Source organism: Vigna unguiculata, chromosome 4, assembly GCF_037176805.1.
Source record: "Vigna unguiculata cultivar grain cowpea cultivar isolate G323 ecotype 2 chromosome 4, ASM3717680v1, whole genome shotgun sequence".
In the NCBI taxonomy this organism is placed as follows: domain Eukaryota; kingdom Viridiplantae; phylum Streptophyta; class Magnoliopsida; order Fabales; family Fabaceae; genus Vigna; species Vigna unguiculata.
In genome coordinates, this window is record NC_140795.1 from 1080695 (window position 1) to 1105356 (window position 24662).

The window sequence follows — 24662 nt, forward strand, 5'->3', positions numbered from 1 at the left end:
TGTGAAGATATATGAGGTTTGTATGTATGCAATTTGTATAATAGGTGTTGAATAACATTATATTTATGAATAAAATGTTTGACAAACAATTATCATATATGTATTTTATTTTTACTTAACTAATAATATTTATTATGGTTCTCGTAATCCACGTCCAATCCAATCTTAAAAAACGATTTAGTTTAGATACTTTCAGTTTTAGACTTATTTTTCTTTAAAATAATACTATTTTTCTTTATGAACTGTTTTTTTTTTATCAGCAAAGAATAGATATAATTAAGAAAGAGCACTTAAGGGGTGCTCTAACCCTTATGCAAAACAATCTAGTACATATTGATGCTCTAACTTGGCATCATAAATACTTTCTATTCTTTATGAACCGTTAATGTTTTTTTTGGAGTAATTCCTCCGTGCTAATTTTTAAAGAATAGAAAATAAATGTATTTTTTGGATGGGTAATTATATAAATTTAGAAAACTAAAAACATCTTTATATTTAAATAATAATATTTAAAATAAAAGAATGTCTTCAAATTTAAAAATGTCCAACCAAAATGATTGAGTTGATCCGTAACTGTTCACATTAAAGAGAAAAATAAATATTCAGAATAAAAATAATACTTTAAATTTAAAGATCTTAAATATTATTACTTCATAAAAACCCATTATATAGTTTCGATCATATTCAAATCCTCCCAAAGAGTTATTCACTTTGTCCCGAGGGAACATCACTGTTCACAAAGAAAATCCCAAACATCGCACCAAGAATCGTGATTTTCTGCAAAAACATCGATGGCAGGGAATTCATCGAACGCAGGGAGGGCGAAAAGCGTGGTTGAAGGAAACAAACACGCAAGGGAAATCCAATTCAACGACGAATTGCATCTGGAGTTCATACTCGATGCAGGAATTGTGAAAGACTGCGAACTGAGTCTGCCATACGGGGTGCAATTGACGAACGACAAGTGGAACTTGTTCTTGCCATTGCAAGGGTTTGAAGAAACCCTAATAGGGTTTTTGAAGGAAGAAGACGATGTGAAAGAAGGAACCGAAGTGAACGTGTACGATAGAGGAGGCCATGAATTCGAAATGATGCTGAAGAAATGGGTGAAAGACTCGAACCAGTTCTACGTGCTCAACAGAGGCTGGTTCGGTTTCTGCAACCAGCATGGTTTAGGGCAAGGAGATCTCGTAGCTCTGCGTGCGTTTCGACATTCCATAACCGACGTGTTGTCTTTTGTTGTTACTTTCAGAAGAATGAGGTAACAAGAACATGGTTCTTTGTGTTAGGTTAGGGTTCTTGTTTTTTAGTTTAATTTTTTTTAATAAACTATGTGAAAATTTTCGGGCGTTAAATCAACAAAAATGATTGTGGTTGAGAAGTAAAATGCACGATTAAGTCTTTCTATATTAAAATGATTGAAATGGTATTGATATAGATAGAAATTAATGAGTTATTAATTGTTCAATTATATTGTATTTGAAAAATTGATACTTCTTAAACACGTGCACTTATTAATAATATTCTATTTGTAATTTTTATCATTGCCAAAATACTTTTTGAAAATTAAATTTATTCGATGCAATTCTTTTAAGAAAAGAAATTGAACATATGTAGTAAAATAAAATAATATAATTAAGTTAAAGAGTACAATGTACCTAATCTTATATGAGAGGAATAAGAAAATTATTATTATTAATATTATTAGTATTGTTAATGATAGATAATTTACTTTTACCATCAAAGGGACTACAATTAATGGGAGACTGAATTTAGTCCATTCAGTCAAATTTGAAATTAGTCCATTTTCACAATTTTGGATTAATTTAGTCATTCATCTTTGAAAATACGTGAATTTAGTCATTTTAACCAAATTTTGTTAAATTTAGTTGACGTTTCAAGCGTATTTCATGATAGTATTTGAATTGTTTACACCGTTTGACACATTTTTGTTTCAATGTTAACTCAAATATTATCATATAATGCATTTAAAATGTCAAATAAATTTAACAAAATTTGGTAACAAGAACTAAATCCACACATTTTTAAATATGAAAGACTAAATTGATATAAAGCTTCAAAGAAAAACTAATTCAAAATTCACTGAAACTTAAGGGAAAAAAACATATTTAATCCAAAAATTTACAATAATTTTGAACGAGAATGAATGGTATGAGGAAAATTCAAAGTGAATAAAGCAATGAATGCAATGTGGTGATGAAAGGATCAATACAAAATAGGAAATAAAGAAATGAGACTTAGGAGGGTAAAATGATATTTAATTTCCTTATTCTGTTTTTGAATGTGTCTGAATTTCAATAAACATTTTTTTTTTGTGTAAAAAAGAAAAAACTAAATACGCAGTAAAAATTTTCCATTCAACTATGAAGGAGAAATATATTAGGTATTCCAACTACTATTTTACCTATAAATCCATCCCCTAATTAAATTCTATAAATTATTTCATCCGAAATTTAAAAACTTAAATGCATGTCACCTGGAGATTGGTTGGATTCATGACAATAATTTATACTACTTATTACAATATTACTCTTGGAAAAAGAAAAAAAAAAGAAGAGAAATAGATTAATAGAATAGCGTGTTTGAATTGTACTAATGAATTATTTATTAATTAATTACTTAATTTAGTTTTTTAAAATATTATTAATGAATACACATATTTTGGGACCATAAGGTCTATCCTTTCCTCACTTTTGAGTTGGGCCAGTGTTGGGCTATTATTGTCTTGGGTTATTGCTTCTTACATCTCATAATTATTAACTGCACCCCCATAATAATATAAAAACTTCTTTTGTAATTATATGTGTGTATTTTTTTCTTTGTTTTTCTGTAATAATAATAATAATAATAATAAATTTATTAATAAAATAATAATTATTTTATTTTTCACTCATTTATAGGCAATGTGGGTAATTAACGTAGGACGGTGCGTGGGATGAATTTTGTCTGAAGCTGATGTGACTTTAGTGAATGAATGAATGATAAAAAGAGAGAGGACATGCATAATGGATGCCACTAATGCTTATTCACAATCACAAAATCATAAAAATAGATTATTACCATAAAATATCTTATCTTAATCACTTTTAAATAAATAAATAAAATATCATTAATGTCAAAAGAGACAATATCACAAATACTAAAAGTTATATATAATTACCTAAAACTAATATATTTTCTCAATTAACGTCCTCGTTTCGTTTGCCATATAAGTACTAAATTAACTAACTAGAATTAATAATAATGTCTTAAAAGGTAGAAAAAAAACATAAAATCTAAAACATTTTGCAAGAATTAAAATTGGATAGATTTCATATATTTAGGATTTTAAAAATATTTTATAGCTTATTATACGATTTTAAAATAATAATATGCTAGTTTAATATGGTGATATTGACTTTTTATAATTTGTACTATAATAATCATTCACTTTTTCAATTCAATTACCATCTTTTATATTTTGCATTAAATTGATTCGAGAATATCCTTCAAGCCCCAAAAAGTGTCCAATGATAAATTCTTGATAGATAAATTGATAAGCACTAAGGTCAGAGAAGAAGAAAAGAAAGAGTGAGGGACCACTTTTCCCAAACTAGAAAAGGAAATGATGATGTGTATATATATCATACACAAAATATATACTTTTTAAATATCAATTTCTCATATTAAATATCCAAATTAAATTTTTTTAATCTTTATTAAACCTTCAAAATATATTAATTTCAATATGTATAAAAAAAAGTCAGAAAAATCTAAATTAATCTGGAACTGTATCATGCATGGTGTGTGAATGGTCACTTTGTAGATACTGTAATAAGGGGTTATGATTCAGTGAAGAAGGAACATGATGAAAAAATAACACTGAAACCATCAATGAATAATGACCCTACAAAAGTTGCTCAATCATACAGCTCAAAATTCATTGCCAGCACCACTGAATTCTTAGCGGGTCCCTTTTTCCTATCATCATTTTCATTATCTATTTATAGATTAAATATGTTTTTGTTTAATTTTTAAATTTTAGACTAATTTAATTTTTTATCTTTCAAAATATGTAAATTTAGTTATTTTAATCAAATTTTATTTGATGTTTCATACGCATTTGGATTGTATTTGAGTTGTTTATACTATTTGACATATTTTTGTCTTAATATTAAGTCAAACACTATTATAAAACACGATTAAAATATTAAATAAACTTATTAAAATTTGATTAAAAAGACTAAATTTATGTATTTTAAGAAAATAAATGACTAAATTAATTTAAAATTTTAAAATAAACTAATTTTAAAATTTATTTAAAATTTAAGAACCGAAAATATATTTAAGCTTTTATTTATTTATTTAAATTCCTCCTGCAACCTTAATATTCACACCTCTGTGAAATCAAAGTTGAATGAAAAAAGTTATTATTACCTTCAAATTAAACCGTTCTGTTTGAAAGTTAGCGTCCGTTTAAAAACTATTGTTTTTTTTTCTACGCAACGGATAAAAACGAAAACACATTAAATGAAATATTAAATATGGATTTAATATTTATACATATATAAAAATATTATTAGTTACGTTAAAAGTGAAGGTTGGCGCGTGAAGATGTTAAGGCGCACCCGCACACACATGAGCAGCACCAACAAAACAAAACCTGTGACTCACTTTCTCTCTCTCTCTTTCTCTGACCTTACACACATCACATGCACAACTCTTCTTCGTTCTCATCCACTGTTATTAATTAAACACTGCAAATTCTAATCGAAGCTTGTTCAAAACTAACCTAATCCTATTCTTCTAGTGTTCTAGTGTGTGAGTGAGATTAATCTTTTTTTTCTCTTTTGGATTTCGCTTTTAACCAAACCCGCACCAACCACTAAACTCCATTTGGTAGCAGACGAAAAATCTTTTGGATTTGGACTAATTTTTGCACACTGCATCATCAGCAACAAAGCACACGCAATTTACAATTACCACCATTCACCATTGGTTTGTAATCTCATTCACCATGCTTCGTGCTCATTTATTGCAAACAATTTGTGGTTCGAAATTCCTTGCTCCTAATAATTGAGATTTCAGATTAGGACACAGCACTTTAGTTACCCGCACCACTCTTTCTCTCTCTATCTCTTGATGCCAAATTTAGCATCTGAGTTTACTACTCCAATCTTCTGCTTCTTCTTCTTTTTCTTTTACTCGCGATGGGTTGCATTTACTCGCGAGTGTGTATAGGCGACAACTGCAGAGGCTCAAGCATCAACGGAGACCCCATAGCCAGAACCACCGATGTGGGTGAAGTGGCCAATTTCTCGCACACTTCTTCCGACGTTGAAGAAGGTGAAATCAGAGACCAGCTCAACCAATTGAGCATCACGCGGGACTCCGAAGCGGGAATCCGAAGACTCGCTAGGGTTTCGGCGCAGTTCCTGCCGCCGGACGGTTCACGAATCGTAAAAGTGCCTTCTGGGAACTTTGAATTGCGATACTCGTTTTTGTCTCAGCGAGGTTACTACCCGGATGCACTGGATAAAGCGAACCAGGATAGCTTCTGCATCCACACGCCTTTTGGTACTGTTTTTTTTTTTTTTTTTTTTTTTTTTGAGTTTGGGTTTTCTGCTGTTTGTGGCTTTGGCTTTGGCTGCTTATTTTGGTGGAGTGGCTACTCTGTGGTGCTCATTGCGTGTGAGGGGTTTTATGTTGACAGGTACGAACCCTAATGACCACTTTTTTGGTGTCTTCGACGGGCATGGTGAGTTTGGAGCTCAGTGTTCGCAGTTTGCGAAGCGGAAATTGTGTGAGAATTTGCTCAGAAATTCGAAATTCCGGGGTGATCCTGTTGAGGCTTGTCATGCGGCGTTTTTGGCGACGAATTCGCAGCTGCATGCTGATGTTTTGGATGACAGCATGAGCGGGACGACGGCGATCACGGTGCTGGTGAGGGGGAGGACGATATACGTGGCGAATTCCGGCGATTCAAGGGCGGTGATTGCGGAGAGGAGAGGGAAGGATTTTGTGGCCGTTGATTTGTCGATTGATCAGACGCCGTTTAGGAGTGATGAGCTTGAGAGGGTGAAGCTCTGTGGGGCGAGGGTTCTTACTTTGGATCAGATTGAGGGGTTGAAAAACCCTGATGTGCAGTGTTGGGGCACTGAGGAGGGTGATGATGGTGACCCTCCGAGGTTGTGGGTGCCCAATGGGATGTACCCGGGGACGGCTTTCACCAGGAGTATTGGTGATTCTATTGCGGAGACTATTGGGGTTGTGGCGAATCCTGAGATTGTTGTGTTTGAGCTCACGCAGGATCACCCTTTCTTTGTGCTTGCTAGTGATGGGGTGTTTGAGTTTCTCTCTAGCCAGAGTGTGGTTGAAATGGTATGGTAGATCTCTTTTATTGTTGTGTCCCTCGCTTTTCTTTTACGCTAGCTTTATTCTTATGCAAAGGCTTACATTCTTTTCTCTCTTTTTTGAGGGGCTTCTGTTGTTGAATTTGCTTTTATCTGTACTAAAGAAGTTGGTGGCAGGTTATTATTTCGTTTCAGTGGCAATCACGATCTGGCACAATTAATGTTGGTTACTGTGTCTCTCTCATATTTGGAATTAGAATCAGGAATTAGGGACTAGGAATCTTTTTGAAAATTAGGCGACCCAACTTATGCAACTGGGGACTTTTTGACAGAAAATTCAAATTCACTCCTTTGCATAAAGCCACATGGAAGTCGAGGGAAACCGAATTTTCCATTTAAGGGTGTCGGGAAAGAAATTTACAGCTAATAGTTCTGGATTTCTAGAAATTGAAATAATATTCCAGCCAAACTTTAGCATCTGTAAACAATGTTCCAAACCACTTCATTATTCCTTCTACAGTTGAAATTATTATTGAATAAGGAAATTTTTTTGGGTGAGTATTGTTTGTAATAGCCACTTTGGTGATAATTCACTAAAACATTATTTTCAGATGTATTTTATGCACCGGGAGGGAGCAATTAGTCTTTTCACCATATGAAGCTGTTTTTCTGTTTCATGCAAGACTCGTTTTGGTAGAATTGCAAGAACACTATCCAATTGAAACCAGGCACACCATTTTGTGGCTGTAGTTGATTTTAATGATAAATGATTTTTAGAAGGGTGCAATGCGCCTGCAATAGTTCCAACAAGTTTAACATTTCCTTGGTTTCAGTTTTAAAATTTCATATTATGGTATTAGTCTAATAATCAACTGGTCTTGTGTTATGGTCAAATTGGACGCAATTTTGTGTTGAAATTCGTCTGTTATTAAGCCTGTAGTTGAAACGTTTAAGATTAACTGAATCCTAAGTTTGACACGTAAATTACTTAATTGCATCATACTTTTGGTGATTCGGTGCCATGTAAGCAGAGTTTTATGGAGTAAATTTTTCTCCCTCATGTAGGATAGATAAAGATATTACAAAACATATCTTTTGGGTAATGGTATTGTAAAATTTTCCAGTTGATGTGGAAATGTATCTGGGCATGTCTCCATTCACAGAAGCTTGGTCAGAAATTTATATGTTCAACTAGGTTGATGCGTCATTGACCTTGGAACTATCTTTCCAAACTCTAATTATAATTAAATCATAAAACTAATCCTTACAGATTGCTGATAATAATACGTTTAAATGACAACCATGTGCATTTGATCATGGAACTGAGTTTTTGTGAATTTAATTTAATGCAACTTTAAACCTAGATATGGTGTACCATCCAATTGAAGTAAAATATTTTGTCTCTTAATTGCCATTATGTTTCCAGGTTGCAAAATTCAAAGATCCTCGTGATGCTTGTGCTGCAATTGTGGCAGAATCTTATCGACTCTGGCTGCAATATGAAACTCGTACAGATGACATCACAGTCATCATTGTACATGTAAATGGGCTAACTGAAGTATGGTACTTTTCCTGTTTTATCCTGTTTCTCTTCAATTATATTCCTAGAAATAGTCTCTTTCATTTACTTCGTTGTTAGTAACTGATCTAATCTTCCAAATCAGTCTACTGGTGCTCAGTCGGCTAGTTATGGTGATGTTTTGCGAAAACCTGTGCCACAAGTCGTAGAGGTGACAGGTTCAGAATCCCCTTCCACCTTTGGCTGGAGTGCTAGAAACCATCGTGTAAGACATGACTTGTCAAGGGCACGCCTCCGAGCACTTGAAAATTCCCTAGAAAATGGGCAAGCTTGGGTTCCTCCCCCTTCAGCCCATAGAAAGACATGGGAAGAAGAAGTAATCCCCCACTTCATCTTTTAATTTTAGAATTGATTTAGCTCTTCTTTTTTTCATTTGTTTTTATTTAAATCGATAAAAACATAGGTATGATACTATAAAGTCATAATTTTAGTTTCTCCCACTGGAAAGTTTAATGACTGTGAACCTTTGGTGGTGCTTCATCTTCATATGCCACAGGCACACATAGAGCAGGCATTGCACGATCATTTTCTCTTCCGAAAACTTACCGATTCTCAGTGTCATGTTCTATTGGATTGCATGCAAAGAGTGGAGGTCGAACCTGGGGATATTATAGTCAAACAGGTCAGTTTTTTAGTTGAAACTTGAAAATAGAATTGTGCACAGTCCAACCTGGGGATATTGTAGATTCCAGGGGCAGAAATTGAAGTTTACCATTCTTGTACGGAACATGCCTTTGGTTCTTGTTAAAAATTTCTCTTTATATTGGCTTTGATTACATTTATAATTGCACAATTGTGACAAAAGTTATACTTTGCAGGGTGGTGAAGGTGACTGTTTTTATGTTGTTGGTAGTGGAGAATTTGAGGTCTTGGCAACTCAGGTTTATAAACTCTATCATTTGATTGCTCTATTGATTTGTGATGACTCAACAGATATTCTATTAGGAAAATATTGAAAATTGTACTAGCAAAAGGCAAGGTCGTGGCACCACCTCAGGCTTTAAAAACTTCTTTAAATATTTCTTAGATTTCCATGCTAATAATTTTTCATTCGTGATAAAGTTCTAGGATTCAACACCTTTCAAAAACCAGCTTTATGTTTTTTTAAACCCCAGTCCATCATTTTAGCTCTTCTAATTGGCTTTTCCTTGGTTTAGTCAATGAAATCATGTTTTGAAGATCTTCAGTCATGTAACGAATGCTGCCTGTACCTAGTCTTTTCCAATATGTTGTGTGTTTCTATATTGTCAATGAGATATGTTACTAATCCTCTTCAACATTCATTACTATGGCAGGAAGAAAAAGAAGGGGACGTACCTAGGGTTTTGCAGCGCTACACAGCTGAAAAACTCTCATGTTTTGGAGAGCTTGCTCTAATGTAAGTCGCTCAATCATACATGATAGCATCTTGTGGTTCTTCAACTCAATTGAAGTTATTCTTTTTCCATGAAACATATCTAGTTATTGAAGTTTCCTCCCGGTTAGGTATTAATATTTCTTTGAGGACTGTTATCCAGATAGGCATATGAAGTTCAACTATAATTATTCCAGAATATATGAAATATTATATACATTTTTCAACCAGCTTTAAGAACTAAGATTTTGCAACCTATTTTTTTCTGAAAATGTGCAGAGTCATTTTTATGAGGATGCCTTAACACAAACAAGGCTTAGTTTGTTGTTATTGTATTTAAAGTCATTTTATGTTTTTCCTCTTGCTCTTTTTTTATATGTAGCTGCTACGACAATATTACCTTTTTGCGTTGCCAATTTAACACTATGTTTTCAAAAAATGGCATTACAGGTACAATAAACCACTCCAGGCTTCTGTACGTGCTGTAACAAACGGAACTCTTTGGGCTTTAAAACGAGAAGATTTTCGTGGGATTTTAATGTCAGAATTCTCTAACTTATCATCATTGAAGTTGCTTCGATCTGTAGATCTCCTCTCAAGGTTATCAATTTTACAACTTAGTCAGATTTCTGACTCCCTTTCTGAAGTTTCCTTCTCAAATGGGCAGACAATAATAGACAATGTAAGTTATTGCTTGGTTGCTTTAATCCCTTGTTCTCTTATCTTTTCTTAATGACCTTCAGTATGTCTTTGCAGAATGAAATCCTTGCATTGTACATCATACAGAAGGGATGCGTAAAAATCACTTTTGACTCTGATTTATTGACGAGTCCAAATGCCTACAGCCTCAAGCCTGACATCCAAAACGAGGAGGATGATGTTCAGAGCAGAACAGAACTATCAATAGAGAAGCCTGAGGGAAGCTATTTTGGTGAATGGACCCTTTATGGTGAACGTATTGGTTCCATAAATGCTGTTGCTGTGGGTGATGTTGTATGTGCTTTGTTAACAAAAGACAAATTTGAATCTGTAATTGGCTCCATACAAAAGATTTCTCAGGAAGATCACAAGTACGTTTTACTATGTGCATGTGTTAGACGACAGCTATGCAATTCTGCTTGTATGCTTGTATACTGAACTTGAAAACAAAGTTTCATATCATTGACTTCATTAGTTTAATCATAGGTCAAAGGATAATTCCATGGAGTTGACCGGAAGAAATTATGATTTTTCATCCCTTGATAAAGTACAGCTTTCAGATTTGGTAAGTGTTTTCTGTTGCATTTCAATTGTTTGGGAATGAGATCCTCAAATTAGCTTATGGACCATTTTTTGGCAGGAGTGGAGAAAGACACTATATTCCACTGACTGTTCCCAAATAGGGGTTGCAAATTTAAAGGAATCAGGTACAAAAACATTTCTCCTATTTCTTGCATGAAAAATAACTAACGAATTATTTGATCCTGGAAATAATAGACATTCATAAATTTAATACATCTATAAAGTTCTTTTGTAGATGAACTTGATATAAACCTACCAAATCTTTGGAGGATTTGTTCCCTTAATTAATCAAATTTGAAGATTGATGTAGTTAGTGGATGTGAAAAATATTTGAAAAAGGACCAAGTGGATGTAAGCCTAATGTTTTAGTCGTCAAAATATGAATATTTTCTTAAAATTGTGACTTTTTTCTTCATAGGTATCTTGGTTTCCTTTTCCTACATCAATTAAATAGCCTTTAAATGTATTCCATAGTGATAAAAAATGTATGCTGGATTTATTTTTCTAATGAAGTTTGCTGCATGGATACATTTTGGTGCAGAAAATTTGCTTACTTTGAAGAGATTTTCTAAGCCAAAGGTCAAAAGGTTTGGAAAGGAATCACAGGTCTTGAAAGAGAAAGATTTGATTAAGGGTTTGGGCTCTTCAGCTAGTATACCACAGGTTTTATGCACTTGTGCTGATCGCATGTATGCTGGAATATTGCTAAATACTCACCTTGCTTGCCCCTTGTCTTCCATACTTTCAAGTCCTTTTGGTGAATCAGCCGCACGGTTTTGTGCTGCATCTGTTGTCACTGCTTTAGAAGACTTGCACAAGGTCTTGTATCTAAATAATTATTGTCTTCGCTTTTGTGCCTTCTTTGGCTAGTTGCTAAGGTTGCCCTTTCCTTTATTCATTTCATACTTGAATTTCAGAATGGTGTTCTCTACAGAGGTGTGTCTCCTGATGTTTTGATGTTGGAGCAAACAGGACAGATACAGGTTTGGGAACTCTTGTTTGATTGCTTTTCAACATATCCATGTTTATCTGTGGTGTTGATGGTGAATCTTCCATAGTTATGGCAGATGACATTGCTGTAAATGATGGATGACGTTAAAGACTAAGAATATGCATAATATAGATACATCAAATCTAACACGTCATCAATAATTATGAAGATAATTCAAATGTTCTCTAACATATCAAACTAAAATCATCACAATTCCCTGACTAATATAAATGCAATCAGAGGTGATACCAAGATTTTAATGCAAGTGTGATCCAGAATAAAGTCTAGTTAGATGTCTTTCAAACATTTAAGTTGAAGGAAACTTTGCTATAATACAGTATAAAAATAAAATGAAATAATCCACTTCTTAATTATCATGTAAAACTATTCACAGTGAAATATAGGAAACCATAAATACATACCTTCAGTTCTTAACCTGTGATGTGATCGATGCTCTTTCATTGATAGAAGTAATCAATTATCGCGTGTAGTAACGTATTTTTGAGGTAAAAGTTCAAGGTAAGATCATACACCTCCCCCTGTCTCTGCAATCTGCATCTGAATGCATTAAAATCCGAACAAAATATTTTTTACATGGCCACCAGAAACTACAAGTACAAATCAAGTAAAGACAAAGAAATTGTTAATGTATTCTCACTTGGCTGCTCCTTCCTGATGTTATCATCGTTTTCATTTTTAATGATCAAGTGGGTAATCTACAATATAAAAACTCCAAAGTATCCTTTAGAAGGGTATTAATCCTGATAGGGGGTATCTATCTATACACAGTTATTCACAATATCGCAGTATCTGATCAATTATTTTTTGTATGTACTGATTGCAGCTGGTGGACTTCAGATTTGGGAAACAGCTATCTGGTGAGAGAACATTCACAATTTGTGGGATGGCAGATTCTCTGGCCCCAGAGATTGTTTTGGGAAAAGGCCATGGTTTCCCTGCCGACTGGTATAAATAAAACCTTCTCCAAACACATTAATTCTCGTTAAACCACAATTCCTCGTCAGTAGCAAACTTCTGTCTTTATTTCCTCTATATCAAGATAACCTAAATTAGCATAGCATTTACTGAATGTATAATTAAAGCTTCCTCTGAATTGCATTTAATGGATGTCAAGGTGGGAAACTTTTCTTATGATTATGCAGGTGGGCATTGGGGGTTTTGATATATTTTATGTTACGTGGTGAGATGCCATTTGGATCATGGAGAGAAAATGAACTTGATACAGTTGCCAAAATTGCAAAACGGAAGCTACACCTTCCGGAGAGTTTCAGCTCTGAAACGGTTGATCTCATCTCCAAGGTATTGCAAAAACCAAGACTCTCTTTCTCTCAAGATAGTCTACGTAGTTTGCATTGCTTAAAATATACGCAATGCATTCTTGGGAACATCCATACATACTTCTCTAATTAGATTTTATTCTACTGATTGGTTCAGCTACTTGAAGTGGAAGAAAACAATAGACTTGGAAGCCAAGGTCCTGATTCTGTCAAGAGTCACCCATGGTTTAATGGTATTGATTGGGAAGGGATTAGAAACCGCACTTTTCCTGTTCCTCAGGAAATTATTTCTCGTATAACACAGTACTTGGAAGTTCATTCTGAGGATTGTAGTACTGGCTATCCGGGCTCGCCTTTGCAGGAGGTAGAAGAACTTAATGTGCCTGAATGGCTTGAGGACTGGTAGAAGGTGATGATCATTACTTTTTGTTTTCCTTTTGAAGTTTGGCACTCCACCAATATTTACCATTGTTTATCTGGACAAATTGCAATCCAAGAATGCAGTTAACCAGAAAATGTGAACAGCGCAACAGATGCAAAATATTCCCTATAGTTTGAATCTTTTAGTTGCAGACTGGGTAGGGTAGGTTTATTATCTTCATCTCTTCCCTTTCCTAATTTTTTTTGGGGGTAATTCCCCTCCCCTGTAAATATTATATAAGTGTAAATGATTGAATTTGAATTCAGTCAATTGCAATTCAAGCAAGTTAGTTTTGTCATTGACCAATATTCATACTATACTAACACATAAAACTAAAACTCATTTTTGTTCTAACTCAACTTTTGTTGCGTTCACATCAAATTTTGGGACAATTTCTCTTTCTAACACAACACTTTCTCATTTTGATAAACCTGTTTTATTCATTATTGGCAATTCGAAGTGAGTGGTCTTTCACACCCAACATTCAAAATGCCTTTTCTAGAAAATAAAATAAAAATAAGCCTCGTTATTAAGAGAAAGGGTAGGGGAAAAGGAAATAAAGTGTACTTCAATAGTAGCATAGCCACTAACGTCATCATAATTTTTTAATTACATGTTTTCAACTTTGTTTATATATTCAATCGCCTTCCCCATAGTTCAAACCAAAATAATTTAATCTGATAATGATAAGGAGACCAATCCCTAAAAAAATGTGACCAATGACAAATTTAACCATACTTAATGTTAACCTGGTACATAAAATACTCTTAAAATAAGTTTTTATGCAGCATGTAAGCACCTTGTCTATTTAGCACCTAGCCGACTTTGGATCTGCTTAATACAAAACTATTGCCGTAGCAGACAGAGTTAGTGTGTTGCTGAAGTCACATTTTGGCAATGGCATCCTTCGTTTTTGCTTCAAGACAGAAGAATAGAGCTTATTTTTCTTTGCGTGTTGTATTGCCTCTCTTTCGCCATGAATTAATATGCACACTTCACACACAAGAAACTGACAAAAACTATCTTACTTTGAAAACTTTCTTCGGGTCATGCATATTATAGCCAATTATTCAACCTAATCACATAAATTACAGACTTTTTTTTTTTTCTATTGATTATTGGCTTGACGCAAATTGGTTAATTGGCAATTTACCATTGGTTATTATTTGTTAGATTTGATCCGAGGGAAAATTGAAGGGAGAGATATGTAAAACTTTGGAAAGGTTAGATTTTTGGATTGGTTAAGCATGTAAAAACTGATGAATTTGCTTAATCAAATATCAGTGCTTTAAATCTTTGAACTTTTGAGATTGATACATTTTTTCCTCTTGTTTAATAAAAATAGTTATAGAAATATTAAGTGAAAATCAAATTGTCAACCTTGGAGAAACAAATAAATTAAATCATTGAAAAAATAAAATATTATTGAATAAACATTTAATTTTTAAAAAAATCAAAACGTTAACTTATATAATTAAAAATAATAAATAATTAAAATAAAAAGGTAATGAAAATATGATAAAGAATTATTGTTACAATTTATTTCAACTCAATTTAAACTCATTTAACAATAAATTAAATAAATCAACCAATTCAAAGTTGAGTTAGTTCACGGATTTGAATCCATTCTAACATGTCTAAATGGTGAATTAGATGAGTAAGTTCAATTTGACCTATATTTAAAAAAAAATATTATTTTTTCAGTCCAATTCAAACCCGAGATGGAGAATTAAATTAGTTCATGAATTTGAATCCATTTGGACAAAAAGAACTTGTTTGGTTAATGAAACCATGGCGTTATCCAGTCCCTTGTTGCCTAAGTTCAGTTGTTAATAATGTGCAATGTTTATATCTTAAGCAAAAGAGAATGGAAGGGATAATAAAATATGACCAAGATGAACATATTTAATTTAAAGGGCTGAGACACATATACACAGCATTATTGAGCACAACGGTATGAAGCTGTCTTCTATTATTCTTGTCGAAAATCAATACAAAATTCATTATGAGGTGAAAAAGAAGATAAAATTTTAAGTTTACAAGGGTTTCGATTACTCTGGTCACGAGGGCTCCTTAAATTTTCTGCCATAGAAAGATTAAGTAAGTTTTTATGCAGATCATAAGAATTAAAAAAATAGTGGTTGATTGAACGAAAACAAGGAACCTGTACCTGCTTTGCTTAACTGTATACTATTCAACAAAACAAAAAATCTAAAATCTATACGAAGTTGTTGAACAAGGACTGAAACCAAACATGTGTACCTTAGAAAGGTTATACATCTAATGGTAGTTGTTTATCCAGAGATAGCTGAGACCTTCTTTCTCTATTCACAAACCATTGTGCTGTTCTTTTAGCTATTGGAAACCAAATCTGTCTCATTTTTTCCTCTTTAAGGTTGTCTTGAACAGAAGAAGAATCCTTGAAGACCCTCATTTTCGTGCCAAAATCTCCAAATCTAGAGACAGCAGTGATTTCTGACATTGACCTTTTCTCACCTGGGTTTGCATACTTTGGTGCAAGACTTGATTTTCCTGCAGAATCTGATGTAAAAGGAGGACCCTTTTCTGAAACTGATTTGGTGTTGCTAAGAGCACTGACTTTGCTCTCGAAGGAAATCTTCCTCTCCATCTCCTCCTTGATGTTCTTGATTTCACCATTTTCTACCACCTCTCTTGGGCTTGATGTCATGTCTGCATTTGATTCGAAGTTGCTGAATCTGTTGCTTGATGCAGCATTCAGCATCTCCGAATTCAAAAACATGAGGTCTGAAGAACTCACGTTGCTCCACCTGTGCTTGAACACCACATCAGATATAGTAATCATGTGGTTGTGTTTATGATACCCCTTCTGGTTACCATCACTATCTTCTGCTCCTTTCTGGATGAGCAATTCTTCTTCCTTCACACCCTTTCCCATTTTCCGAAAGCTGCTTCCAACACTGAATCTTGATGAACCATGATGCTCTTCCTCTCTCTGGACAAAGATCTCTAAGTTGGATTCTTCACCTAGACCTGATTGGTTTGCCAGCCTCCTTAAACTGTTTGAATATGTGAAGGTAGTGTGGTCCTCAGGGTTGACCTTGTGCCGGCAAATAGGACAGCTAGAGTGCCTTTCAAGCCAGTGGTCTATGCAATCAATATGAAAAGCATGCTTGCACTTTGGTAGAAGTCTCAGAACTTCAATATCTTCAAACTTTGATAAGCACACTGCACACTCCAGCCCTTCCTTTGACCCTTTGAGTGAAGAGAATCTGAAGAAGGGGAGTGATTCTATGACAGTCTTGTCAATTCCTGAAAATCTAGACCTTGATCTCACAAAAGTTGGTAAATTTTCTTGGTCCCCAAGAGAAGTTGAACCTCCGCGGTGTTGACAGAATTTTGCATACATGAGAAGAAAGAATGTGAGTAGAAACATCACACCAAGGATTCCTATGACAACAGCAAGACTTGGTTGGAAATTGGACACAGCATCTCCTGAAGGTGCAGCAGTCTGTGCTCTAACATGGAGGAATAAGACTGAGAGAACAAAAAGGATAACACCAAGCTGATTCATGGTTCTGGTTTTCCTCATGCATTCTGCAGCAGAAGTTTCCAATTGATGAGTTGGAGGCTTATGGATTTATAATGGGGTTGTTGTGCATGGACATTATTCAATGATTCTCCCCCAAATGGTAACCTTTCCTTATGTCAGTTTTCTTGGTTTCTTCTCAGGTTACGTTTTGCGTCTCAACTTGATTCTTCATATAAAATACCAATAAAATATTCAGGACTCAGTAGTGACCACAAGGTGGTGGGGTTGGCCTACAATTGTATTTAACTCAGGCTTCTTCTGACTTGGTATGTGTGTCTCAATGACATATGGTATGACAAAGCAAAGTTTTTTAGTTTAATCCTTACGCCACCTTGCTGGTAATACATGGAAGATTACTCCTTAATCTCTCACCTTGCGTATGAAATTGAAATTTGAACTTAACCTCGTTTAGGTTTTGCTGTACTACTTAATCTGATACATGAAAATTCCATTTCTTTCAATAATAAGTACATTAGTCTTTTAAGAAAGCTTAGTATGCATACCCTATCAACTAGTTGAAAATCTTCTCTGATATGACATTTACAGTAAAAATGACAGACTTACTTACTATATAAGATGATTTATGTAATTAAATCACTTTGTAAAAGACATTTACACTTTCTATACATGTATTATTTATTTTTCAAAATTTACATTTGGTTTGACAATGTCAAAGGTAGGAAACCCCACCAAGGATTGGGAACAGTGGTAGGTAAAACCTGTGCTTCAGGGTAAGAAAAAGTCATTTTGTGAAGAGGGTTTAGGCCATGCCTTCATGACCAAATGGTGGGGAAATAGCCTTGGAAAACCAGAAAAAAGAAAAATGTCAAAGTTAGTTATCACATCACATTCCATTAGTCAAGGTTTAATCTACCTTTGCAGCTGCTCTTGCAGCTTAGGCAGACCTTCAAGACATGGATCTTATATTAACTCACCAGAAATGTCACGTTTTTGAAAAGGGTTATATTATGATCTCATTATCAAAACAAAAGTACTTGAAAAATTAGATTGAACATATGAAACTGATATAGCTTTGTGAGGAATTAATATATTTTCAATGCTCAATGATGATCATGAATCCTTCACTGATCTTCCTAACAACCTGTTATATTCCTCTCAGTACTTATATTTTACTAATAGCAGCCATGTTAACTGCATCAGTTTCGCTGACCCTGCAAAAGAAACCTAAAAAAGAAAGTGTTGAAAAACGATGTTAATATACATATTCCAAGTTTGATTTAGTCAATTATAATAAAGCAATCAATAAAGGACATGCTTGTCTTGCTGCTGCCTAATAAAAGCTGTGATGTTGCTAGACTTCGTAGCAAAGAGGTAGAAGGTTATGTAACACGTTTGGTCAAAGAATGCTTTATTTTTTATTTTATTTTTTCATTTGTATGGTGACAGTAGCAGCTGAAAAGATAATGCCAATGATACGTGGTAAACACGAAAGAGTTATGGTTGAAATTATTGCCCTTTGGCATGATGCCATATTTAAGCTCTCGATTTAAAATGGAACTGCTAGATTTGGATGATTATTATTTATTACATGTTGCAAGATCAGGAAGAAAGAGTTAAAGTAAGAGTTTAGTTCAGATATGGTATTATCCATGTTGAATCACGTGTTACTACCCTTTCAAACACATGACTAGATAGCATACTAATACTGTAAGTTTGACAAGACAACAAAATGATGTCAACAATAAAAGAAAAATGAGGTGAATATGTAACTAAAAATGGAATTTGCCACAAAAACTCTTCTCTTGTTATGTCCTTTGTGACAGTGAGGCTCCGTTTGAGCATGGGGAAAACAAAGGGAAATGGTAGTTCAGGAGGGTCATTAATTCCCTCGAGAAATGGAGTGATCTAGAAGTGATTTTTGCCCATGCCCCTTTTGAATGGACTTGCCACGTTTCTAGAATGGAGAGTTTGGAAGACAAAAGCATTGGTGGAAGAGGAAAGTGGGTGCAGGTTTTCTGGAAGTTTGACGTTCGATAATTGAAAAGGAAGCATTACTTTCAGCAGCAATGACAATATTAATATAAACCATTCAAAGCAATGCTTAATCTTAACCACGCGTATTTGAGTTACTTAACTCAATTTAGGTGTCTACAATGTCGTGAAATTTAGAAACTTCAAATAAATTTTCTGTATAATAGTATCAAATAATGAATTCAAAATAAGTCTTTCAGTTCTTAAGGTTGTTTAGATGAGGAATCATTACTAACTGCTACGTCAATTGTTCAAATGATGAAACGGGATAACTAGTTCCGGTGTTTTAAGAACTCCATAAGCAACTCCTTGCATATGCTCTAATAAAAGCTTAGGAATAATTGCTAAAAGGGATTGGTTGGTTATCCTCAGTTTTTGAAGTTCATTTAGTGCCCAACATGCCCCAAGCAATCTGGAAACAACAACACTATATTGATACTTGAACAGATGATGCTAGCAGGGCTCATTATTACATACAGCTGCAAACTTCATTGCATTGGCTACAAGTAAATAAAGTGGAATAGCCAGACAAGTTATCAAAGTGTGTACAGAAAAATGGTAGGAAACTCATTCATCTATACAAAAATTTAAGCCCTATTTCCCTGATTCTCCTGTTGGGAACTTCAATACTAAGGTACAAATTAGACAGTACAAGACTAGCCATGAGAAGAGGCAGCAGGATTGCCGTTTGCTACTGTCCCCAAAACTCCGTTTCCCTCTGCAGCTGCTTGGTCTTCGTTTGCATGGCGAACAAACTCCTCAGGGGTCATGTGAGAACCATGGCATGCACAAACAATTCGAACTTGGTTAGTGCTGTATCGGTAAGTAACACCAGATATTGTCCTGCCATTTGGACCTGAACCTGAGGTGGATACCCAAGGCAGATTTGGATAGGAACCACATCCGCCAAATTTAACATCTGCAGCAAGACCGGGCTTAATGTTTGAAAAATCAATGATGGAACCTTCTCCTGCTGATTGGTCTGGTATATCTTTGGCCCTAAGGTTTGTGCTTCTTCCTTTCGCATCTTCAGGTTGCGAAGAGGAGCCTTCTTCAGTGACACGCTGTTTACCATCTCCTTTGGAACGATCTAATGGCCTTCCTTCGTATGGTATGGCCTCGGATATGTTGTTTGAGATTACTTGGAGTGCAGCTATATCCATACAATAACATTATAATTGAGCTTGCAATTAATACAGAATCATATTAAACTGCGGTCTTCACAGATATACAAACATTTATCACTGTGATAACTTTTCTGACACAAACGGGTTATAAGTTTAATATTTCAATCTTATATGAGATTTACCATATACTTGATTTAATTTATCAATCTTGCAACCATAATGCACTATAGATTATATGCACAATCCAAAACAGTTTAACTATTTATCAATCACTTCTACGGAGGAGGTTTGAGTTAGAAAAATTTTACCAATATGTTCCATTCATATAAAAAGTACCTGGGTTAGTCGGACCCCTGCCAACAAAAGGGTGTAATTGTTGAGGACGAGAAACCAAACCCCATGGTTGGTCCTCCAACATGGGAAGCTGAACAGGCGGATATCCAAACATCACCGGCAGGTTCCCATTATTCACTGATTGGGCTCCTGCACGTTCACCGGTTGCAGCAGGCATTACATGCATCACTCCGTGTATCTGAGGGCCTGGTGCCCCAACAGGGTTAGACTCTTGTACTGAAGAAGGGTAAGATACATTCATCATATTTACAGGTTGAACAGAAAAGGAAGCACCGTAATTCATGTTTGTGTGCTTAAAATCTTTTTCTGATGAGCCATTAAACCTCTTCTGCCCATTAAACTCAGTAGCATTTGAGTCTGCACTTCCACGAACCTCTTTCGCAGCATCAGAAGAAGAACCGACTCTGATGAATCCTTTGGAACCATCACTGTGGTGTGAGATGGGCCTGGAGGTGGAGTTCTCAGTTTCAGAGTCAGCCACATCTTCATTTTCTGCAGTTGAACCATCCTCTGTTATAGATATATGAGATGTTCTAGCCCTGTCATGTAAATCAGGGTGGTGGACATCATTGTCATGCTTCTTTTGACTACGTATCTCATCGAATGGCATTTTCCGCTTATTTGCTGCCTCCGACCGTTTTTCATCCTCAGTTTCAAGTGGTTTACTATTCTTTGCTACCAGAAATCCTCTTCCATTTAAATTCAAAGAAGCATTCTCTTCTTTGGCCTTTGAAAGGTCACTAAAGAAGTTCTCCTCAGGCTTTGGGGAATCAGTTCTCCGCGTCCCACTAATAGATTCTGGCTTCTGAGGAGCATTATCAAACATGCTCTTAAAGTCATCCACCATTTTGCCACCTCTACCAACTTCTTCAGCCCTACTATCTGAGGAGCTACCATTCTTACCCTTGGGTTTGGCAGACGAGCCACCACAAGACAAACCCAAGCTGAGCTCAAGCCCACTCTCATCCTCCATATTCTAATATCCAAGTCTATCAAAATTCAAAACAGATCAAACAGCTTGCATGTTATATCTTCCATAATAATTCATCGGGCCACGCACACCTTTTCACCGCAAGCAACCGTCCTCAAATATCTGCATCTAAGTTTGAAGTCAAACATGGCAAGCAATTATCACAACGCAGGTTTAATGAATATCTGCATTTTTAGTTTGAAATCAAACAAAAACAAACATTAGTAATGTCATATCACAGGTTGATGTAGTGAAAAATATTAACATAACCATGGTTTTCACTTAGGGTAAAACTTAGATACTGTTCCTTAAGCACTGTTTGTATTGTTCTCTGATCAAAATTGAAATTTCACCTCAATAATCCACATCATACATGAAACGATTAGATTAAGATGAAAATCAAATTCTGATTGGAGAACAGCACAAACAACACCTAAAGAACTATATCTAAGTTTCGTTTCCTCCTTTCATCACTTTAGGAAACAAAACATAATAACAAATAACTCATTCCTATCTATATTATCAAGATGGGACATATTTCATTAATACAAAATTCCATTGGGAAGCTGAAGACTCGTTTGAAGCATCACACACCATTCAAGGTACTTCACCGTCCAATAAACAAATAGTTTTTAAAAAAAAAAATCCACCAAAACCAAACACTTTTAAATAGAACTTCAAAATCTACAGCAGATTAGAAGAATAACAAATTTTTAAATTAGAATAAAAAGACACATATTCAGTCAAATTTACTACAAGCAATGATTTGAATCAAGTGAAAGACCTCACCTTACTCGTGATCCAAATCTTCCGTCTCTCTCATACTCTCGCAAGGGGTGTGGAATTCTTGCTTCTGATCCCCCAATCTGAAGAAGCCAAAAGCCATAGGCCAAATCAGCAGCTACAAGAGCGTGCCTTTTCCACTCTCAATTTGGAACCTTTGGTGCCCCAAAGTGTTGCTTGAAGGATAAGAAAAAATGGGTAAGGCACCAATCGGAGATCCAAAGCTTACTCTGTTAGATGCACGATGGGAGATGAAGAAGAAGAACCATAAAAGCATATTAAAAACCAGAAAATTAGGGTTCACATGCCAATGATTGAAAAAACGAAGAAAGTAATAATATAGGGAGAAGAAGTGTATATACCCGAAATCGGGAAGAGGGATGATTAAAACCCTAGGTCAAGTCTGCATCTTTCTCTTTGTATCAGTGGAAGATTAAGACTGTAACACAGAAAATGCTTTAAAGGATAATATTTTAAAAAATAAAATAAAAATAACATTTTTTTAACGTCGGAATTGCCAATGTGATTCTTACGTTGGATCCCATTTGATATATTCACACTGTTTTTCTTTTTTTTTCTCATTTTTTATAACAAACATATAAATATACGCAGTGTTGTTGAGTAGGTGGGTCAATCAGATGTCTTTTTTAATCAATTCAACACAAAAGACTTATTAAATTAGATTTTGATAATTTTATATTTTTGTAATGACGTTTATTAAATATCAAAATAACATTTAGAAAAGAAAAAGAAAATCCTTGAAAACGTGGAATTACAAATCTTAATTAATAGTATAAGCATTAGAAATTACATAATAATTATTAACTATCAATTTTTAATTAATAATAAAATATTTATATTTTTCGACGTTTTAAGAAAACTGTAAATTCAGTTCACTCATTATGGTGATTGAGATTTTGCAAGTTGAGTTCATTAACTCGTGATTTCATGAGAAATATAAATATCTTCATGAAGATTTTATCATCTCTTGAGAAGATCTATACTGAATTTATTTATTTTTTATGCATAAATAACCATAATCATCAAAGTATATATAAAAGATCGATGCGATTTATATATACATGTATAAGGTATGAATGATTAAATTATTCTCTACTTTAAAGTGATAAGGTATATTGATTTAAAAGAAAACAAAAATAATGTAGTAGATAGATGTTCTTATAATTAATAGTGTGGTATAAAGTAGAAGCCACCTACCACTTTATTTATTTTATTCTTGGTGTTTTGTTGTTGCCATTATTGGTAGACCTGAAATAAGATATGAATATAGCAAAGATTAGAAAATTGAGGTAATTGACAAAATTAAGTTTGTTTGGTTAGTGAATCAATAAATATTGAGTTTGTATTATGTGCTCAAAAAATAGTTAAGTTGTTCAATTTTATGTTGTGACTGTTTTTTTAGTTGTGATAAATTTTTCTTGTGTTTTGTTTGTTGTTTTTACCTTCTTCTTAAGTGTATATATTGTTTAATAATAATAATTTATGTCATTAATTTGGGAATTCATTGTTTTTGTGTACATAATGTTTTTTACTTGGTAATCTTTTTAATTTAAATAATTATTCATAATAAAAAATAGTTTTTAGTTTTATTGTTCAATGATTATTCTTTAAATTTAAATAATTATTTATATTAAAAAATCATTGGCAAAGTATTTTTTTTATTTTTATAAAATTAATTTTTAAAATTAATTTTAAAAATTAAAAATTATTTTATAGTTTCATAAAATCTTTACTTTAGTAGGATGGATATATGGTGTGCCTTTCCAATAATAATAATAATTAAATACATTCTCGATTATGATTTGATCTATTGTATATTTGTTTGTTAAAAATATGATATTATAAGAAGTAATTTCTTATTTGATTTGTGTTATACAATTTTTGACATCTGGATATTGAGATTTGTATATGTTTTTATATATGTCCTGATTTACTGCATTTGTAATATTTTGCATATGTTCTGTTGATGATTATTTCTCTTAAAATAGAAATAAGATGAAAAAACATGTAACTTATTGTATTTGTTTCTTTTATTGTTCTTGATTATGGGAATAATCTCCTGAATATGAAGTAAAACACCTTCAATTATATTATTGTCTTTTATTAATTTTCATTATTTTTTATTTACAAGACACATATCACCTTTATTAAAGTAATTATAGATAGGTTTGTCAAAGTAATTCTAAATAAATAAGTTTTTTGTGTTTTCTAATAATGTAAAAGAGACTTCATATTTCTCTTATCCGGTCACCCATATCTCTCTCATTCTGTCACGGTTATTTTGAGACTAAGAATCATAAGTCTCGTTTTCCAATAAATTTATCTTGTTACTAATATCCAATAAATTGTTTGACTTAATTGTCTCAACTTTTTAAAAATACTAATTTAATCTATAATTATATATGAAAAAAATCCTCTCTTTTATGTCTCAATTATTTATTCTTAATTTAACATTTATATAATATATATATATATATATTATCTATTTTGTGTTCATAATTACTTATTCATAATTTATTCTTTATAATAAATCTATATCAATATATGAAGATGATTATTTCTTTTCT

At 33.6% G+C, this 24662-nt stretch overlaps 3 protein-coding genes across 5 annotated transcripts; 1 reads left to right on the top strand and 2 right to left on the bottom strand.

Moving 5' to 3' along the window:
- The first annotated feature begins 4641 nt into the window (after positions 1-4641).
- Positions 4642-13575, top strand: LOC114181074 (protein phosphatase 2C and cyclic nucleotide-binding/kinase domain-containing protein). Its single transcript, XM_028067406.2, has 16 exons — positions 4642-5577; positions 5714-6381; positions 7780-7911; positions 8018-8248; positions 8429-8554; positions 8751-8813; positions 9228-9310; positions 9737-9968; positions 10043-10356; positions 10472-10550; positions 10626-10692; positions 11109-11386; positions 11485-11550; positions 12403-12524; positions 12722-12878; positions 13014-13575. The coding sequence occupies exons 1-16, from the start codon at positions 5211-5213 to the stop codon at positions 13260-13262; spliced, it is 3234 nt and encodes a 1077-aa protein (XP_027923207.1). The 5' UTR covers positions 4642-5210; the 3' UTR covers positions 13263-13575.
- Positions 13576-15187: 1612 nt separating this feature from the next.
- LOC114181176 (E3 ubiquitin-protein ligase ATL42-like) lies at positions 15188-17276 on the bottom strand. Its single transcript, XM_028067537.2, has 2 exons — positions 15540-17276; positions 15188-15359 (listed from the first exon to the last, which is right to left on the bottom strand). Exon 1 carries the CDS (start codon positions 16846-16848, stop codon positions 15550-15552), a length of 1299 nt encoding a protein of 432 aa, XP_027923338.1. The 5' UTR covers positions 16849-17276; the 3' UTR covers positions 15188-15359; positions 15540-15549.
- Positions 17277-19253: 1977 nt separating this feature from the next.
- NINJA (Putative interactor of JAZ) lies at positions 19254-22532 on the bottom strand. Of its 3 annotated transcripts, none has more exons than XM_028068416.1 (4): positions 22437-22532; positions 22081-22304; positions 20304-21414; positions 19254-19993 (listed from the first exon to the last, which is right to left on the bottom strand). In XM_028068416.1, exons 3-4 carry the CDS (start codon positions 21292-21294, stop codon positions 19497-19499), a joined length of 1488 nt encoding a protein of 495 aa, XP_027924217.1. In that variant the 5' UTR covers positions 21295-21414; positions 22081-22304; positions 22437-22532; the 3' UTR covers positions 19254-19496. The 3 variants fall into 3 exon arrangements, with proteins under 3 accessions (XP_027924217.1, XP_027924216.1, XP_027924215.1); XM_028068415.1 differs by having other exon boundaries at positions 20304-21420; XM_028068414.1 differs by having other exon boundaries at positions 20304-21476.
- Positions 22533-24662: the final 2130 nt, after the last annotated feature.

What these genes read in the sequence shown, in the direction of transcription:
- LOC114181074 (XM_028067406.2), top strand. Translation starts at nt 5,211, where the DNA reads ATGGGTTGCATTTACTCGCGAGTGTGTATAGGCGACAACTGCAGAGGC. An exon ending in CTGCATCCACACGCCTTTTG is followed by an intron (nt 5,578 to 5,713) that starts GTACTGTTTTTT and finishes TTATGTTGACAG; the next exon opens with GTACGAACCCTAATGACCAC. An exon ending in GGCAGACAATAATAGACAAT is followed by an intron (nt 9,969 to 10,042) that starts GTAAGTTATTGC and finishes ATGTCTTTGCAG; the next exon opens with AATGAAATCCTTGCATTGTA.
- LOC114181176 (XM_028067537.2), bottom strand. Translation starts at nt 16,848, where the DNA reads ATGAGGAAAACCAGAACCATGAATCAGCTTGGTGTTATCCTTTTTGTT.
- NINJA (XM_028068416.1), bottom strand. Translation starts at nt 21,294, where the DNA reads ATGGAGGATGAGAGTGGGCTTGAGCTCAGCTTGGGTTTGTCTTGTGGT. An exon ending in CAGGGGTCCGACTAACCCAG is followed by an intron (nt 19,994 to 20,303) that starts GTACTTTTTATA and finishes GTATGGATATAG; the next exon opens with CTGCACTCCAAGTAATCTCA.